Below are 16616 nucleotides of genomic sequence, written 5' to 3'. Positions count from 1 at the left end.
ACGTGCTAGGACTGCATAACTATAGCCTGATACCAGAGTAATTCCTGCAGCATGAACAGATTTTTATGAGCTTGCTCCACTGATGGCTGCAAGTAAAATTGCTGCCAGCTGAGGATTACTAACCTGTAGAGAGCTGGCAGAGATCCAGACCCTTTGTTCCCTCAGTACAGAGGGATGAAGCATACTGCATCTCCTGATAGCAGTGGTGATTCTTGTGCAGTCAAGATAAAGCTGGTAAATCAGACAGTCACCCCTCTCCCCTGCCATGAGTAAATAAGACACCTAATGTTTTGGTGCTGGCAGCACAACTGCTGTGTTAATTCAAAGGCAAAGACTGCTCAGCCCTTTGTGGGTGTCCAGGGTAAATGAGAGCAGCTGCTTACTCCTGCTGCATGATGCTTTCCATTTCATCTCAGCTGCAGGACTTGAGCAGCCATCAAAGCCTGCAGTGTTCTGCATCAGTTCCTCCCCCCTACAAAGGGAACAAGCTTTATCCTAACAAGCCAGAAGTGCACATGGGGCTAACTTTTCCTTTTTTTAAAATCTTGCTTGCTGTGGACTACACATCACACTTTCCTTGGCCTGTTAACAGCAACCTGGCTCTGCATTTAGCTCTGTGGAACAGACACACATGTAGCCTGAATTTCTGCTAAACACAATCCCTTGTTGTAATGGTTTGAAATCAAAACCAGTGGGAGACTCCAAGTCAGAAATACAATTTATTAGGAAAAAAAGAGGAAAAAAAAAAATACATGCTATAGTACAACAGAAAAACCACTGACAGAGTCAGAATACAACCTGATACCCTGCTAGTTAGGGTGGTGGTAGCAGTCAGATGAAGTGGTCTGCTTGAAGCAGTGATCCTGTAGAAAATCCTGGCAGTGATCCTGGTAACTCTTGACCTCTGGAAACCAGTGGGTAAGGGCTGCTTTGGTGTTCCAAATCTCAATTTTTATCTAGGTAGGAAAGGCTTGGCTCCTCCCCCTGGCTGGAGCATCTCCCAGTGGGATGATGTAATTTTATCAGTCATACAGTGGGACTCAATGGCCCATTAACAGAAGATATCTTCATGGGGGAAGGGTGGGTCATGGGAAAGATAAAGAACATTGCCCCACCTGGTTTTAACAGCTGGCCCATTAGCAGGGGATATCTCCCACAGAGATAAGAATCACTGCCCCACCTGGTTTCAGCATATGGTGTTAAAATACATACTTTTGGGCATGATCTTTACACTGTAACCTAGGACACTTGTTTGTGAATCTCTATTTTACCAGCTGTAGTCCTGTCTGTTGTGTTCCATGTCCTCATCTTTTGAGGGAAAGCACTCTGGGAATAGGACACACCTGATTATTCTACAAAAAGCATAAGGGTAAGTTTCAGCCTTAAGGAAACATGGGATGTCTTTTTGGGTGTGCATTAAATTTCAGGTTTTGTTGAAAAAACAGTTAGTTTGCTAAGTTTTTAAACTCTGTTTCACTTGTTGGCTAGACCTCAGCCATCAATAAGGTCTATACTGATCTAATTCATTACTTCTCTCAGTATGCAAAAATACTCTCCATTACCTTTCTATAACCAGGCCATGCCAATGATTAACAGGGATGTTTGTGACAGAGTAGACAAAACACAGATAAGAACATAGTTCTGTTGAAAATATTAAAGGTCGATAAAATATTTTAGTCGCATCATATGCCACTTTAAATCCCAAAGATTTAAAAACCTAATTAATGTATAATTAACATATTTTTTCCTTAGACAACATGAAAATAGGAGTTTTAGATTTTAGGATGAAATATGTATTTTTAAATAAATAAACCTACTCAGATGTAAACAAGTGAAAACTGCACTTATTGAATTTTACAAAAGGCAATTGAAATGAAATTCTAGTTATAAATAATAAAAGCCCCTGCTCTGAACTGACAAAGAACAGTAGCCTGCAGATGTGATACATAGCCCTCTTTACCAAAAAAGCCACAGGTCCCAGTGTAAAAGCCCCTCCTGCAGCACAGGTAACTCCTCCAGCCATCACAGGCAGTCACAGCTGTGCCCCAGAAGCTACAAAGCCAATGCATTGCACCCACTGCTCCAGCAGTAAGGACCCAAGGCACACTCTTTCAGCAGCACACTGGCTTTATTATACTCTGAGATTACAGTTTACTATCAGAAGGTAATTAGCTCTGGCATACCAAACAATTACAATTTGCATTATATACACATTATCATGTCTATATCCCAAACACTTCAAACAAGCAAAGAATAACTGAACAGCTTTTGTATTAGATTTGGTAAAACACTTGTTCTAGGCAGTTCCCAGGGAATAAGACAGCTTAGTAAAGAAGTCCACATGAGAAGACCCAAATACTGTTTCAAATGAATGAGCTGAACAACATTATGGAAGAATTTGTCAAATCAGACATCCCCCCCTTATACTCTTTCACACACAAACTGTTCATGCACCTCAAAAGTAATAGATGGAAGCCTAAGCAGTAGCAGAATATATGAACTTCTATTTCTACAGTATTTGTGTTTTGGGCCATACTTTATTTTTCCTCCATCCCCTTCCTTCAAATCACCTATTGCACCCATATACAAATTCCCATATTAGTGAGACTAGAAGCTATGAACTCATTCAATGAATTTCCTTGTTCAGAGATTGTCCCAAGTCATCAAGCAGTAACAACATATTAAGCATAGAAATAATGTCCTTCCTGGCAGGTCTAGCAGCAGATCTGATATAATAATCAAAAGGAGTATCTGGAAATCTACACATCCTGGCTGCAGCTTTGACAGAGCCAAGTTCTACTTTTTTGCAAAAGTCACCTGAGTAGAAGTGATAGGAAGAAACTAAACTGCATTTTCACCTACCCTGGATGAATTTGCTTTTCATTTTTCAGAGAAGACTTGTCAGAACTAAACACGATGAGTAATAACCCAGATACAGTTGCTTCTCAGGCATCCCTCCTATAAGGCTAATTTAAGAGCCAGAAAGGGACAGCATCCAGATAACCTCTTCAGTTTGCCTTTCAAAAATTGCAATATAATACTGCACAGCCTTGAAAGACAAATATATTTACTGTGACTAAACACCCTCCATTGGAGCACCCAAGACCTGAAGTCAAACCATAGTACAGAACAGTAGCTTGTAAGAATTACCAGTTATTATTTAAATTAATCCTAATGGCTCCATGCTCTTGGCAGTGATGTGAAAGTGCTTCAAAATATCGACTTGGTTTTACACCCCTTCAGTTGGACTTTCAGAAATTCTGTTCCACTGGTTATGCAAGTTGGTATCCTTGTATAAAAGCCAAACATTTCCTGCCCATAAAATCATATTAAGCAAGCCAAACACCTGTAGGGTAAAAAAAAAAAAAAAAAAAAAAAGGGGGGGGGGAGGTAATACTAAATTTGTTGTGTTTGATTGGGTTTTGCTTTTTTTTTTTAAAACAAGCCAGAGTGTCTCTTCAAGGCAAACCAGAAACAAGCACTATCTTTAGCACCCCTTCCATTCTGACAAGACATTTCCTCATTCTTCAGAGTAATATAAGCTATTTTAGCTATTTAACAGAGTCCTTTGTGTACCAGACAGTTACACTTGCTCTACACATCGCACAGAATTAGAGAAAATTCTTTTCAGTCACTGAGCACCTCTGCACATGCACTCTTAAATCAAATGACTAATTATTATTAGGCAAATGAATAACAGCCCGAGTTTTGAAAAGCAGGATTCACAAGGAAGATCATACAATAAGCCTAATTTGCTCTGCTATGAAATATTCTTTGTATGAACATGAGCTTCATACCATTATGTTACAAGGAACATCAATTTGATGTGTAAAAATGCTCTCAGTTGAGTAAAAACCAAGGTTCAGCACCAGCACAGCATTTCCTCCTTATTTATATCAGTCATCAAACCACTTGGTGGCTCAGGAAGATATTTTGAGTTGCAATTGGCTAAAGGCATAAATAGACACTCAAATGTGTCTGGAAATGTTGCATGTAACAGCTCTAGAGGCAGATCCTGCAAGTTGTTTCTCTTTATTTTCTTTAGAGGAAAACTAGTTTCATCCAAGAAATTATTTGCTAAGTGTTTTACTGTGGCATTAATGGACCTGAATGACAAATAACCCATAAAGAAATCTTAACACAGAGCAACATATGCAATCAGTAGAACAGCCCTCTCAGGTACCATTTGCTGTTTTCCAACACGTTTATTGTACCCATATGGTGGAAGGCATACTTACCACAGACACATTCAGAGTCCCCATGCTGGTCACAGAAAGAAAATGGCAGGTTGTTCCTGGTACTTTGCAAGATTCAATTCCTGTAATAATGCTGGCTCCTGTGGACTCTTTGATGTCAGCAAGAGCCTTTGCCCAAACAAAAGTACTGACCAGCCACAGAAAAGCTGTCAAGACACTGATTGCCAAGTCCTACACAAGAGAAATACTCAATATGTTAGGAAAAAAAAACAGGAACATACATGAGAGCAATACAGAGACAGTATCAATTATATCACCAAGATAACTGCAACAGTGCTAATGATCACAAGCAAATTTAGTCAGTAACAATGTTATAGTTACAACTGAATGTTGATAACCAACTACAAAACTACATGCCTGATAAATGCAAAAGACAATCTTAACCTAAGAAATCTATTTCTAAAATCAGATGCCTAGCACCTATTTTATAAAAATTTAAGCCAAGGTTAAGTGAAGTGAAGATGATGGGAGAAGGGCAGAGGACTAAAATCTGGATTGCTGATAGGTTAAAATTTGGCTTGAAAGGTCACCAAGTCCCTTTTTCAAGCATGTTATGAAATTTCTCATTCAGAGCTTCAGTATTGAAGGTGACTAAAATTTGCAAGGTAACTATTCCCCCCTGCCAATTGCAGCAAGTGCTCTATACAGAGAAATTTTTTGTATTAACAAAGGAGGCCCCACCTATGGAACAATTGCATACTCAAATGCATGACACAAATGAAAAGTTATGGTGAAGGTACTGTTCACCTAAAAAAGGTGAGAGTTCATTCCACTGCTTCAATAACTGCATAAGTTGTGATGCCATGAATGGCCAAGGGTTTTGGGACCCTTTTCTGCTCGAGTGCTGTAGGCACCAGATACTCGTCTTCACATGCCATTTAACTTTAGCAACTACTGGATATTCACCAATTATTCTTGCATTAGCAATATTTCTCATCTCTTTGTAGCTCCAAAGTTAAAGCATTAGGATATCTTGGTATGACTTACAATTAGTGGAATCTTGTTATTTTGCCGATACGCATGGTTATATCCAATATATACCACAAGGGCAGTAATGCAGTAGAGGAACACCAATGCTGCCAGTGTAACAAAGAGCTGTGCAGAAGAGGAGAAGTTGCCCATGAGGTGGGCATCAGTCCAAGTACCACCACAGCCTTTTGGGTCTGGTGCACTAAATACAGCAGTATTCAACCTGTGGAGATTATATCCATGTAGTTAGAGTTTGCTATACAGTAGGAGTTTAATATAATTATACTTCATGCTTCACAGCAATAGTGCTTCAGCATTCTGAGTGTAGAAGTTTATTTATATATCTGTAATGAATCTTTCAGAGTGATCAGTTATGAAACAAAAAGGTTTGTCAAGCTATGTGAAGAGCGTGCCCAATCCTACACTAAGGTATGCAATAGTACCTTCAGGACAAGAATCTAAATCTCATTTTCAGAGAAGTTGAACAAAAAGTTCCCATCTTGGAAGCAGACTTAGCAGCATTACTTGAGAGACTGGCAGTTAAAACAAGGTGATCAGGACTTAAAAAGCATTATAGCTACAAAAAGCTGAATAAATAAAGCTTTGTGACTAGCACTGATCATTCTGTGACCAGCACAGAATTATTTCAGAACCCCACTTTCCCCTACAAATGATGTTACAATGCTGGATTTTGTGAGCAAATTCTGTACTGCTTTAGTGGTTTTTACTGGCTGTCCACTGAATCAATTTCTATGTTTATTTATGTTATTATGTTTATTAACACATGTGGAACACCAACCCTGCACCCACCCCATAGCAGTCATGCCGCTGCAAAAGCAAAGAGGAAGATTTCTTCCTCCTGCTCCAGGAAAGGAGCTTATCTCTACAAAAGTGCTGGAATAAGCTGAGGAAAAGTTTGCATTCAGCCTTTGAACAAAAATAGGATAATGGCACATTCAAAGTAATCTTACCTGGACCTGCAAAGCAGCTACAAATTGATGAAGAATTAGGCTGTTAAAATGGATTGTGTTTTTTGGCTTACTAATTACTTTCTGTAGCATTCATGCAATGCTAAACTACAGCCATACAGAGCATAACAGCCCACTGCCATTTCTACCTACTTCTTTCTGTAGGGCACTAACAACTAAAGTGCTTTGAGCTATTACAACTATTTTTTTAATTACTGCTACAGAGCAAGCCAGAAATTTCACATCTTCATTTATACAGTATGTTCATAAGGAAGCAGATAGGGAAAAGGGAAATAAGAAGTAATTATCAAGTAATAACTGAAGAGCTAATGCTCACCTGAAGGGATAAGCAAAAGCAGCTGTAATTGTTTTGTTTACCACACCTTTGCAGGAAACTAGAAGAGCAGTTTCACCATGAAAGCCTCCACATGCGGCAAAAGCAAAGATGGCAAGAACCTATAGGAATTGGTACAGAGATAAATTAATGCACACCACCAGAGCTCAAAGGAAGGAAACTCAACATTTAGCTGAAATAGCTAAAGACAAGAAATAGCAACAAAGTTAGCAAAGCTGAAGTATGAAATGATGCCAAGAGGAAAATGTTGGGTGTCTAAAACTCAAAAGCATAAACAACACTGCCAGAGCCCATTTAAAAGTGCTTTCTGTTTTATTTTTCAGTTGCACAGAGAATTTTTGGGGTTTGTATTTTATTGAGTTTTTTTATATGCTAAGAGCCAGCATATTATTTCTTGCAGTTAATAAAGGGAGTGTTTTTACAAGTCTTGCATATCCACAACCATAAATTCAAATAACTAGAAAGTACATGCTCAGGGTATCACACATCAACTTGACTCTCTAAACAGCTCTTATTTTCCCATTTTTCACTATCCAGACACTAAACCTCCAACCATCAGAACACACAGCAGCACTAGCTGCTGTAACACTTGTAATTAGCACATTGAGTTTATGTATCTGCAGTCTAGGTGCAAGGCTGAGGACACCCAGCAACCTGGGGCAGGGTCTGTCAGCCCAGTGCTCACATCTCCCCAGGGCACCCAGCCCAGGCACAGGAGCAGTGGAAACAGCCCCCCAGCCCCACTCACCCATTCAAGGACCTTAACAAAGCCCAGAGGCTCCAGGAGCATGCTGAAATCCATCCTCAAGCCCACCATCACTGAGAGACCAAGGCAGCCAGGAAGAACCAGGGTCAGCACCAGACAACTGCTGCAGCACCCCCAGCACCTCCCTATAAGGGCACCCCCTGCCACACCCCTCACCTGGAGATGGGGATGGACCCACCCCCAGAGACTCAGCTGGGGCTCTTCAGCCCCTGGCCCTGGCTGGGGGATGGTGCAGTGGCTGTCACAAGGAGGAACAGCACTGGCCACTTTGTGCAGTGAGGTAACAGTGACTTCTTCCCCTGCCTCAGCCCCTTCCTCTCTCTCTGTCCCCACACAGCACTCTTTGGACAGTCGTATCTGTACCTTTGGACAGGTATGTGCTGTAACTTGAGCTTGATGATTTGATGGCAAACAAGGCACAGACACCTGGCAATCCATGTTCTTGCCAAAATCTCATTGACTACCTTTGACTATTCAAGCTTTAATTGTTTTCTGTGACTGCGCTTTGTTGCTGATACGCTGATTGTCAGTAAAAGTGAAGAGCTAAAACTCATGCTGAAGAAGGTGTGAGGACTGTCAGAGGGGCTGTCCTCTTCCCTCGTGCCTGCCCAGAGACCATGGATAGCCAAGGTGGCCACGGGCACAGCACTCACTGCCACAGTTTCCTGGCTCTGGTTCAAGATCCTGTAGGAGCTTCTTCTAGGATTGCTAGAACATCAGGATGTCTGGTGCTGCTCTTGGGAAGGGGTGGCTATGGGAGGCTGTGGCTGCTTCTAGCAGGATCCACCTGATCTGGCAGCTACAGCAAGATCTGCAAGCAGATCCTGGCCAAGGTCCTGGGTCCCAGCTGAGTGCTGTCATTGCTGCCAGGCAGCCTTGAAGGAGGTGCTGAGGAGATGCCAATGGAAGAGCTGGCTTTGAGTCCAGCTCCTGGGTGTAGTTAGAGGGTGCAGCTTGTGCCAAAAGGGGCCAGCAGGTACCACAGGGCAGCAGGTGAGTGCTCAGCTGTGGGGAGGGGTGTGCTGAGGATCTCAGTCCCAGCACTGCTGGGACCAGCTCTCCTTGGCTCAGATGGAACTGCTGAGGGGGTTGCAGCTCTCCAGGGCTGGGGCTGACCAGCTGAGATGCTCTATGGACAGGTAAGGAGGGACTGCTCAGGGCTGTGGAGGCTGGGGCTTGGCTGAGTTTGCTCTGTGACAGATGTTCTTGCTGTGAGTCCTGGGAGGCCAGCCAAGGGTGGCAATACAGGAGGAGGCTTCCAGGCTGGGACTACCTGTGACAGTGGCAGCAAAGCCAGTGTTCAGCTGGGCTGGGGCTGCACTGCTGCAAACTGCCTGAGTGGCTACAGGGTCTGCCATTTCCACACAATTCAAAGGGAAGTTTTCATCCCAGCTTTCTGTGCAATGACCAAGAGAGATGCTGACATCTGCCTGCTGCTACAGATCCTGGAGAGAGTCCAGCTCTCTGGACACAGCTAAAGCCGTGAAAAGAAGGTTCTTTCCTTTCTCCTGCAGCTTTGTTAAATAGCTCATAAATCTCACAGAAAATCCACCATGGTCCAGACAAGCAGTGCTGAGAGTTCAAGCCACCCTGGTTAGCTCTGCTGCCTGGACAGCCAGTGCCTTTAAGGAGCAATATAGGAGTATAAAACCAGGGACAACTGAGGGGAAATGTCTATTTGCTCATTTTCCTTATATCCTCCATGCCAAAGAAAATCTGTTCCATATACAAGTGGCATGTAAAGTCTTAGTTCAGCCTAAAGGAGCCAGGTAACTCCCTGTCCTCTCATCCAATATGCCTCTGTAATTTTTTCTGTCTTCCTTCTTCTGCATATTCCTCTTACACCCTATAAGTGATGCATCTCCCTAATAATACATACAGACATTGTTTTGATTACTCTGCCTTTCCATTTGTCAGTTAATTAAAACCATTTCATTCTTTAGAACATTTTTTTTTAAAGGCTCTCAGTCCTGATTTCTACACTTTTTCTTTCTCAAACATTTTCAAACGTCAAATGTCCAGTATGGAGGTACTCTGAACAATATACAGTGTTCTAGCTCTGGGCTTATTAATTCAAAATTGGAAAAGGCTCTTAATTTTTCACTCCATATAACTTATCTTTCCCCTGAGTTTGAAAGTATTTTGGAACATTTCTGCTTGTGGATTTAATTTCAAAGTGTTACCAAAGATTTTAAATACATGTGGTCTTTCTAAATGGCTAATTTCATAACCTGAAACCAATTCTGGATCAAATCTTTGTAAGAAGCACTGAAAAAGCTCACAAAAAAAAAAAAAAAAAAAAAAAAAAAAAAGGCAGAAGATTAAGCTGGAACAGTCAGTGTTGCATTCTGTATTTGAGAAAAGCAGGACAGTATTAATATGCTAATCATGTAATAAATCCTTTCCTCCCCAGTAGGGCTCAGGGGAGTGCTGAGTCACATCTGCTAAAGCTTCTATATCAGTTGCCAATACCCAGCAACCCCAGTTTGGACAGGGCTGATAAAGGAGTTCTCTTAATATGGACAGTGATTGACAGTCATCTCTGAAGCACTGAGATCCAGATGTCTGACTGCTATGGCAATATAGGCCTGTCCATTTATCTCTATTCCTAAGAAAAGAGATAGGGTGACTGATGCAGGACCCTCTTGATGCAGAATTAAATTAGAACAATTCAGTTAATGTCAAGCTGCATGGTCATTTGGGAGTCAGTTTTTGCTGATTATCCAACGTTTAAGCTGATCAAAAGACTGGGCTGATAATATTTGACACTGTAATGTAGTTTCAGGTTCTGTGAGGTATTTGGTCTGGTATTTGAAGACTCTAGAAGGATATAAAACTCATGTAAACACTGATTTAATTAGAAAGCAGATACCTGCTTTCTAATCAATATCAATATTATTAGTGTAAAAAGTTAGTATACCAAGTCCCATCCTTTGGAGGTTAAAAAAAGGACAAAATCTGTGGCATCTATATATCTGGTTTCATGGTGTCTGACAAAGCTGTGGGGAAGACCAGTGGGATTCCTGTTTGTCCCAAATATGTGTGTGCAACAGAGACAGCAAAGTGCTTGTGCCCCTGAGTGAGGAGAGAGGGAACTTGCCCTGAAGTGTTGTGCAACAGCCTGTGCCTGTGGAAGATGAATTCAGATTACCTGGATGATTAAGAGTCACAGAGAGCTCATTTTCTAAGACTGAAAGAACTTGGGTGGCTTAGCAAAATGGAGGGTAACTGACAGGCATTACTGCTGGCTTGAACTGCACAAGGGAGTAGACACAGGGAGGGCAGAGATTTAGACTAAGAGTTTTACCAAAAAAATCCTTCATGTAATCAAAGAATATAATTTATATTGAACATAAAGTGTGAGATTCTGAAAACATCTTATAACAGAAGACAAACACAGAAAGTTGTTGTATAAGGAGTTCAGAATATTTGCAATATTGTTCTTTGTAATAGCAGTGGAAAAAAACTTTGATGGTTCGTGGTGTTCTTTGCCCATCCAATCCCCTACACAGTCCAAACAAGGATTAATTCAGGGAAGCACTGAGGTCTGTGTTTACTGATAAAGCAAGAGTCAGTGATTAAGCCAATACTTATCTGTCAGGGCAGGAACCATTGCTTAGGACTGCTCTGTCCACAGCACTGTCTATTCAGCAGGGCTGGAAGCACCAGGTGAAGAAAGTGTTTTTCTTTCTCCCATAGTAAATAAAGCTTACTTGTCACACAACTGTCTGTAGATAGCTCCTTGTCATGTCATGATCTGCATTTTGTTTGTCTGTATGTTTTCAAGTATCTGCATAATTCTATTTGCTTGTGCACTCTGATGTTTTAAATCTTTCCTCTTTAGACATGTAAGTATATTCAGTTTATTTCTTGTTAGTTCTCTAAAATAACAACATTAAGTTAGATTGTTCATTTCCACTGACTTCTGTAGCACATCTCTGCCTTTTCTCCAAGACTTTGGGAATCACTATTTACTGTGTTTGATCTGTGCTGGAAGTCCTTGGGACATATTTCACCACAAGTGCCAGTCATCTTTCATAGCCAAGCAGATTTTAAGTTCTGTGGCTAATACAAGTTAGATTTTACAAGATATTGTATCATTAAAAAAAAAAATCTAATCATTTTACACTGCCTCTTTCTCATTTATTCATAGCAGCTTAGTTATTTCTGAACTATTACTGGTATCCTTGCTTCCTTGAATTTGAATTTTCTACTACTGCATGTGGAAAAATTCTTATTATTATCCTCAGTACCTGCAGAAGCCACTGAAGAGCAGGTGCTTGTGTCCCCTACCCCACATTTCTGTGCACATTTCCAAAGGGCAAGAGGGAGCACAGCCCTGCCCAGAGGGGCAGTGGCTCATCTGGAAGATGATTCTGAGCAGAAGTTTCTTAGAGCTGCTCTTGCCTCCCAGGCAATGCGATTTACACACAGGATCACAGTTACAGACCAATCCTGTGGTTTAATTTCCATGGTTTATCACTCTGTGGCTGTTAGTTGGGTACCATGGGACCTCCACTCTGCAATACACTGGTGTGTGCCTTGTTCTCTGAGCACTCCTTGGAAAACCATCGCTGAAGACAGAGTTCTAGAAGATATCAATTGGCTGTAAAGGACAAAGAATGCGATGTATGCAGGTGGGATAAAAATTCTAAGTTGTACTGTAGGGTTATGACTCTTCAGGCAGGGCTGATGGAGCTGTGTTTAGGAAGGGTTTGTGTGTGCATGCAGGGTGCCTGCAGGGCTGTGTGGAATCCTGTCCTACCATCTAGTGGCACACGGTGGAAATGGCCCATTTTCAGGATAAGTCTTTATTAATTGAATAAATTCTTTACAGCTTTATGTTTGTCATCTCTGAAACCCCACAGAATTTCCTGGAGGAAGGAAAGCCATTAAAAATTCCAGGAACACTGATTTTCACAAGGTGGAAAGGGGGTGGAAAACATTCTCTGCTGCAGCCAGACCACTTAAGTTCAGTGTGGATCATCAGTAGCATCTCTGAATATACACTGGTCTCACTGTATTTAGTACTGCACCTGATCTGTACCTTACAGCAAAGCACAATTTTGTAGTGCTACTATTAATTTACTTTTTGATGAATCTAGAAATCAGAAAACTCTCCATCTTTTCCTTCTATTAGTTTCTTGGCAGTAATCTCTGAGAACGAATCTTAAAAATGAAATTTTGACCATATCATGCCACTTTAGGCAGTATCTGCCATCATGCTTCAGCCTATCCCTGAGTCTTGTGGTATTTTATGTGTTGCTTGGTTGACAGAGACAGCTAAATAAACCTGCTCTGCCCATGGCTGTACTCTTTTCTGCAGAAGGTAATGCTGTCACACATTTGAACTGATCAGGACAAAAAATAAACCCATAAATAGTACATTTTGTACCGAATGGATGCAAAAAAAGCTTATGCGTGGACAAAGCAGGAGGTGCTTTGGGGAAACATCCCAGGAGCATCTGAACACAAAGAACAGAATTCTGCTCCCTGCAGAAAATGCAGGGCAGGATAAAATGCCTTTGGAGCTCCCAAATGTAACAAATTGAACTCCTGAGCTGGACTCAAGGTCAGCTCAGGGCCTGCTGTAGCACACTGAGTCTCAGCACTAGAGAATCCTTAAAATGTGCCCATTTATTTGATGGATGAATCAAACACAGCATCCACTCTATTTGCTGAACTACTGCTGCTATGCTGCTGTGCAGCTAATGCTGCTATAAAATTGTTTGCATTTGTAACCAAATCTCATTAGAAGTTTATGTATAATTAATTATATAACCGAGCTGAATGCATTACTTTTTTTTTCTTCTTTATTTTTCTTGAAGGTTCCAGATTTACCATGTTGACAAAGTATGTGCTAATGACATCATTATGAAGTTCTGTTGTTTACTGTTTTCTTCAACAAGTAGTAATTTTATTGACTTTGGCAGAGAGATTGGTGTTTTGCATGATTTCAATAGATTTTGTTACACAGAGGCATAATATAAACCAAGATGTTCCAGAATAAACAGGATTATTACTACCAGATGGAAATAGTCGTGAAGCATTATTGGACTTGAAAAAACAAAAACATTTTAGGAAAAACATTCTAGGAGTCAGCTTAATCATTTTGAAAACACTATCTAAGTCTAAAATACTGTTTTTGGAGAAAACAATGGAAGGATATAAATAGTAATTATTTCAGATCTTGCTACTTTATCATCTATGCACATATTTAGAAAATGCAAGTCTTTAAAAGACTTGCCAACACACTTGAGTTAGTGCTGTAATTTGAATCTGAAATGAGATATTTCTGATTATGACACAAATCAAGGCATCTAAAACTCAGAAGATAGTCTGGCAGCAAACTTATTGATCTTAGGGACAGGAGATGTTGGCTGACCTTATTTGTAGAGCTGGCCAAATGATTAATTCTGAATTTCAGATGAATTTGAAACTTATCCTTAGCTTATGCAATCAGTAGATTATGACCCGTGGCAAAAAACAGGTTTATAACAAAAATCCAGGTCGTGGACATCAGGCCACAAAATAAAGATTCATCTATTTAACAGTACAAGTATTTCTTATTCTAAATGGTGAGAAAGGAAGTCTGTGGAGTTGGGTGGAATAACTACTCATGAATGCAGATGGTCAAACAGGTAATATTTGTCTGCCAAATGAGACACAATATATATTGTTACAGAGTCTGTTAAGAAATTGAAAGCAATGAAATGCACTGGGTAGATCACATTTTAGATCACAAATTGCAAAAATATGTACAGGTTAAATAAAATGCAAACAGCTATGAGAAGTAAAGTGAAAACTGAAACTACAAATTTACTTTGTAGTTAATCCAGTCATTATCTGACTTGACTAAATTCTATAAAAAGTGAAACGCAATCTAAACAAGTCTCAAGCAGCCTATATAAATGAAAAAGCCTTTCTTAATGTCATTAAATGCAAATGCTACTCAGTTCATAAATACTTAGTCCAAAAGTTCATTTCCTTCAAATGCAAGGGTGAGCTCTCTACCAGTGCAAGCCAAAGTTTGGCCAAGATCATCTTCACATAGAAAAAGCAGACTGTACTCTTGGCACTGCAATTTGGCAGCTGCATGTTTAACATCCTTCCTCAAGACTGCCTCAGCACCTGACACTTAGCAGAAACAGATCAAGCAGGCACACAGTGATCCTGACCTTTTCTTGCTGCTTTGAGTCAGGGAATAAACTGAGCCACTGCTGGTACCCGCCGGTCACACTGCAGGCTCCAACAGGAGCAGGACTTGTGGCAGGGGAATTGAGAAAAGGAGGATACCATGTGAGGAAAAAGATACTGCCATGTTGGGAAATTATCCCAGGAAAGAAATATAACAGGGAAAACAAAAGGAAAACAAACTCCTTTATGTGACCTGATAAGTCCAGATTTTCAAGTACTTGGGCTCTAAAAAGCTGGGCCTCAGAGAAAGAATTTAGTAATCATGTATAAGAGCTGCTTTAAGACTTTCCCCAGTTTAATTTTTTAAAAAGATTTCTTAACTTTCTAGACCTTGTTGATATGGCACGTGGCAGTATGAATGTAGAGTGAAATGTACTGTAAAATGCAGCAGAAAACCTTCATTTCCTCAGATGTTTCATCTGCAGTAACTGAAATGTGGCCAGGGGATTCCTGAACTCTGAGCAGCTGCCATGGTGAAATGTGACTTTCTGCTCATAAAGCCTCAGCCTCCAAACCATGTGGCCCTGTGTCCTGGCTGTAGCCATCTCTGGACCATCACTGCCACTCCTGAATTGTGCCTGGCAATTACTTGGGAGCCTGTCTACGTGTCCAGTTCCTGCTTGGACTGCCTGACCAATTTGCTGACTCACAAGGGCAAGTGCCTCCCCTTGCCACTCTTGAGCTTTTCTCATATCAAAGCAGAATTTTTGTGGGAGGACTGGAACACCCACTGAGAGAGAAGTTGCCTGGGATTTCCTTCTCATTCTCTCTTGCAGACTCTCATCACTCTCCCACCTCTCCAGCACTTAACTTCTTGTGTCAGTGCTTGCAAGCCTGGTTTCTCCCTCCAGCCATCACCTCCCTCCCTCACACCACCTCCATTTTTCACAGGTCCCTCTCATGTTAATCAGTCCTGGGGGAATTTTTCCAGCCTCCTCTGATGGGAGATAGAAGGCAGCAGGAGGCTGGCAAGAAGCCAGCCAGGCACAGGAATAATAATAATAATAATAATAATAATAATAATAATAATAATAATAATAATAATAATAATGCTTTTTATGCTCCAAATCCATTTTATTGTAAGCATCCTGCTGTATAAGCCATTTCATGAGACATTCATCATACTTGTAAATGAGCCCTTTACTCAGAGAAAATTCTGAAGAACAGAAAGCTTAGAAAGAAGATCTGTTTCTTAATGATGTGGTTACTCTGGGGTGGTTTGCACAAGCTGGTGCCATTGCAATGTGTCTCAGCAAACAGGTGTCTGTCTGTGGGATGTGCCCAGCTGTGGGATGTGCCCAGAGCTGTGGGGACACCCTCAGTGACATGCTGCCACCTCACCCCAGCTCCCTGCCACTGCTGCAGTGCTCTGGGTGTGACTGGGACTCTCCACACCACCAAACCCAGGAGCTGGTTCCAGCCACTAACACAGCTCGTGTTTCAGAGCTGGAAATGCTGTGTTTTGACAGCTTCCTGGGGATTTTTCCAGTAGCTGGTTTAATCAGTCCTGCTGGTAGTCTGTCAGCCCCAGGCAGCATTTCAGCACATAAAGCTGCAACAAGCTCTGAGGGGCACAGGCAGCAAACTGTGAGGCTGTCCCAGCTTGGCTGGTTCTGCAAAATCATAAATCCACTTGTATTTCCTCCCTTCATCCCTTCTGCACTGAGCATGCACCAATTCTTGGCTATACATAGTGCCTAAAACTTCTGCTTTCTCCATGCTTCCCTGTTAACATCCAAAGCAGACAGTGTGGGATTTTTAGGATCTTCCTCAAACAGGTATATATAGGCTTGGCATGTAATGGATGTGCACATAATCTACATTAAGATGTGAATTTCAACTATCTGATTAAAATGCATATTGTTAATGGAAGGCAGAATTTAGGCCCTTGAAGTTTTGGCAAAACCATCTGTAAGATACTTCTGATTTTTTCATTAAGTTGCTACAAATTAAAAATAACAAATGGAATAGCATATAACCAAATTCTATGTGTCACATCTCATTTAAGGCTGGGACAAAAACTTGCATACTTTTAGATATATTTCTCCTAGTTTTGATAACTGCCAGAGGGTATGGGCATCCATGGACAACATAAATTTAAAATT

General features: G+C 41.0%; 1 protein-coding gene across 1 annotated transcript; it reads right to left on the bottom strand.

Moving 5' to 3' along the window:
• Window positions 1–3124: 3124 nt before the first annotated feature.
• SYPL1 (synaptophysin like 1) lies at window positions 3125–7407 on the bottom strand. Its single transcript, XM_079304964.1, has 5 exons — window positions 7297–7407; window positions 6531–6649; window positions 5244–5448; window positions 4239–4427; window positions 3125–3346 (listed from the first exon to the last, which is right to left on the bottom strand). The coding sequence occupies exons 1-5, from the start codon at window positions 7363–7365 to the stop codon at window positions 3230–3232; spliced, it is 699 nt and encodes a 232-aa protein (XP_079161090.1). The 5' UTR covers window positions 7366–7407; the 3' UTR covers window positions 3125–3229.
• Between the last annotated feature and the right edge of the window lie 9209 nt (window positions 7408–16616).

The sequence above is a fragment of the Erithacus rubecula genome (genome assembly GCF_903797595.1).
Source record: "Erithacus rubecula genome assembly, chromosome: 4".
In the NCBI taxonomy this organism is placed as follows: Eukaryota; Metazoa; Chordata; class Aves; order Passeriformes; family Muscicapidae; genus Erithacus; species Erithacus rubecula.
Note: the sequence above shows the minus strand (reverse complement) of the source record. Positions and strands in the feature narration are given on the sequence as shown.